Raw genomic sequence first — 2,058 nt, 5'->3', positions numbered from 1 at the left:
ATTGAGGAGTTATATTGGTTTTGGCTCACTAGGATTTTAGTGATGCAGAAATGAATGTTCCATTTGAAACTTGTGTTGAAATGAAATGTATATATAAACAAAGGAGAACTGTCAACCTGGAGTGAAGTTGAGGGAAGTATTCTCCTCGAATTGGAATAAAACTAGTAAGCTCTAAACACCCTTCTGAAAGAATGTACATTTAGTGTTGCATATTGCATATGAGTTATGACTAAGTTTTGGAAGGTTTCAAAGCCGTACTTTGGCAGGTGAATGCAATAGATTTGATGTAAAAACAGTTTTCTTTGTCCCTTTTTCTTTTTCTTTAGGGGGAGGAGGGTTGAGTTGGTGGGGTTCATTGTGGGGAATAACTGTTGAAAATGATTAAGATTACAACTTTTACTGTGAAAGAATCAAAGGGTTTTCTTCCCAATGTTTTGTTGGTATTTGGATCACTGGAGTATTACAAACAAGCAACTTCTGAGTGATTGTTTCTGGCAGTCTTTTCAGAATAAAAGTTTTTGGATGGCAAAGGGTCCTGCACATATGTCCGATGGGGATGCAGCATTTGATAATCCGTCCCGAATTGAACCTAAGAGGTCTCATAATTGGTTTGTTGATGCTGTACCACAGCTATTCCCCAGCAAGAAGCAAGCTATACAAGCTCCAAACAACAAATCAAGTTCTGGAATATCTAATTTAAATGTTTCCCCTTGGGAAAATGCTTCCAGTTTTCAATCAGTTCCAAGCCAATTTATTGACCGGTTGTTTGGCTCCGATTCTGAAAGGCCTGTCAATTTCACTGAAAGGAACATATCTCCTGTTGAAGTGGATAACATAAGACGAAAAGGCATTGAAGACCATTTTGGTGAAGATGCCTCTGTTGGTTCGTCAATATCTCATACCATGGAAGACCCTGAAACATGTTTTAGTTATGGTGGAATTAGAAAAGTCAAGGTCAATCAAGTTAAGGACTCTGCTAACAGTATGCATGCACCAAAGGAACATAGTTTTAGTAGGGAAAATAACGGTGACATGACTACAATTGAGGCCTATGACAGGGAAAATGAAAGTAGTTTCATTTCAATGGGGCATAGCTATGATAAGGAGTATGATAATGTTGCACTAATGGGGCATACCTACAACAGGGGTGATATTCATATCAGAACAGCAACTCCTGCCTATGGTAAGGGTGATGAAATTCCTATATCAATGGGTGACACTTATGGTAAGGAGGAGGCCAATATTCTTTCTTTTGGTGGCTTTCATGAAGAACATGAGATTATTCCTGTGGGGAGGCCTCTAAGTAGCTTTGAGCCCTCATACACTCCATCTTCCAATCTATCATCGGAAGGAGCCTCAGAAAAACAGCTGGATGCATCAACTGCTGTTGCAGTTGCATGTACTACTCGGGCTCCTAAATTAAGACCTGAATCTGCTTCAAGGACTAAACCAGAGTTCAAATCATCAAAGAAAGAAGCTCCAAACAGCTTCCCTTCAAATGTCAGAAGTTTGATATCGACCGGTATGCTAGATGGTGTACCTGTGAAGTACATTTCCTTGTCACGGGAGGTAATTCAGTTCTTTTTCTCATGTATTCTTTAGTTGTGATTGCTTTCTTCCTTATGGTTTTATCCCTATATGTAATAAGGAGCTTCGTGGAGTCATAAAAGGTTCTGGCTATCTTTGCGGGTGTCAATCATGTAACTTTTCTAAGGTAAGCCATCCCATGGTTTCTAAATTTGGTTGCTAAACCTCTCTGTTCCTCATCAAAGAATTATATGATTGTGCATTAGGTGCTGAATGCTTATGAGTTTGAGCGCCATGCTGGTTGCAAAACAAAACATCCAAACAATCACATTTACTTTGAGAATGGAAAGACTATTTATCAGATAGTACAAGAATTGAGGAGCACTCCTGAGAGCTTGTTGTTCGATACAATTCAAACCGTGTTTGGTGCACCAATTAATCAGAAGTCCTTTCGCATTTGGAAAGGTAATTAAACTTGATTAGCTGCAAAGCTGCTTGTTTGCTTTCTATTTCCTGGGGTTGTGATGGCGT

The 2,058-nt window shown here is 39.2% G+C and overlaps 1 protein-coding gene across 2 annotated transcripts; it reads left to right on the top strand.

The window, feature by feature from the left end:
• Positions 1-6: 6 nt before the first annotated feature.
• Positions 7-2,015, top strand: LOC110412455 (DNA-binding protein). 2 transcript variants are annotated; one of them, XM_089782959.1, is made up of 4 exons: positions 7-164; positions 499-1,569; positions 1,649-1,714; positions 1,794-2,015. In XM_089782959.1, the coding sequence occupies exons 2-4, from the start codon at positions 523-525 to the stop codon at positions 1,998-2,000; spliced, it is 1,320 nt and encodes a 439-aa protein (XP_089639085.1). In that variant the 5' UTR covers positions 7-164; positions 499-522; the 3' UTR covers positions 2,001-2,015. The 2 variants fall into 2 exon arrangements, with proteins under 2 accessions (XP_089639085.1, XP_021278661.2); XM_021422986.2 differs by lacking the exon at positions 7-164 and having other exon boundaries at positions 332-1,569.
• Positions 2,016-2,058: the final 43 nt, after the last annotated feature.

The sequence above is a fragment of the Theobroma umbraticum genome, unplaced genomic scaffold, assembly GCF_002168275.2.
Source record: "Theobroma umbraticum cultivar Fairchild unplaced genomic scaffold, ASM216827v3 scaffold_95.0, whole genome shotgun sequence".
NCBI lineage: Eukaryota > Viridiplantae > Streptophyta > Magnoliopsida > Malvales > Malvaceae > Theobroma > Theobroma umbraticum.
Note: the sequence above shows the minus strand (reverse complement) of the source record. Positions and strands in the feature narration are given on the sequence as shown.

Coding starts and splice junctions, on each gene's coding strand:
- LOC110412455 (XM_021422986.2), top strand. CDS start 430: ATGTTTTGTTGGTATTTGGATCACTGGAGTATTACAAACAAGCAACTT. Junction 1,570..1,648: donor ACATTTCCTTGTCACGGGAG/GTAATTCAGTTC, acceptor ATATGTAATAAG/GAGCTTCGTGGAGTCATAAA. Junction 1,715..1,793: donor AATCATGTAACTTTTCTAAG/GTAAGCCATCCC, acceptor ATTGTGCATTAG/GTGCTGAATGCTTATGAGTT.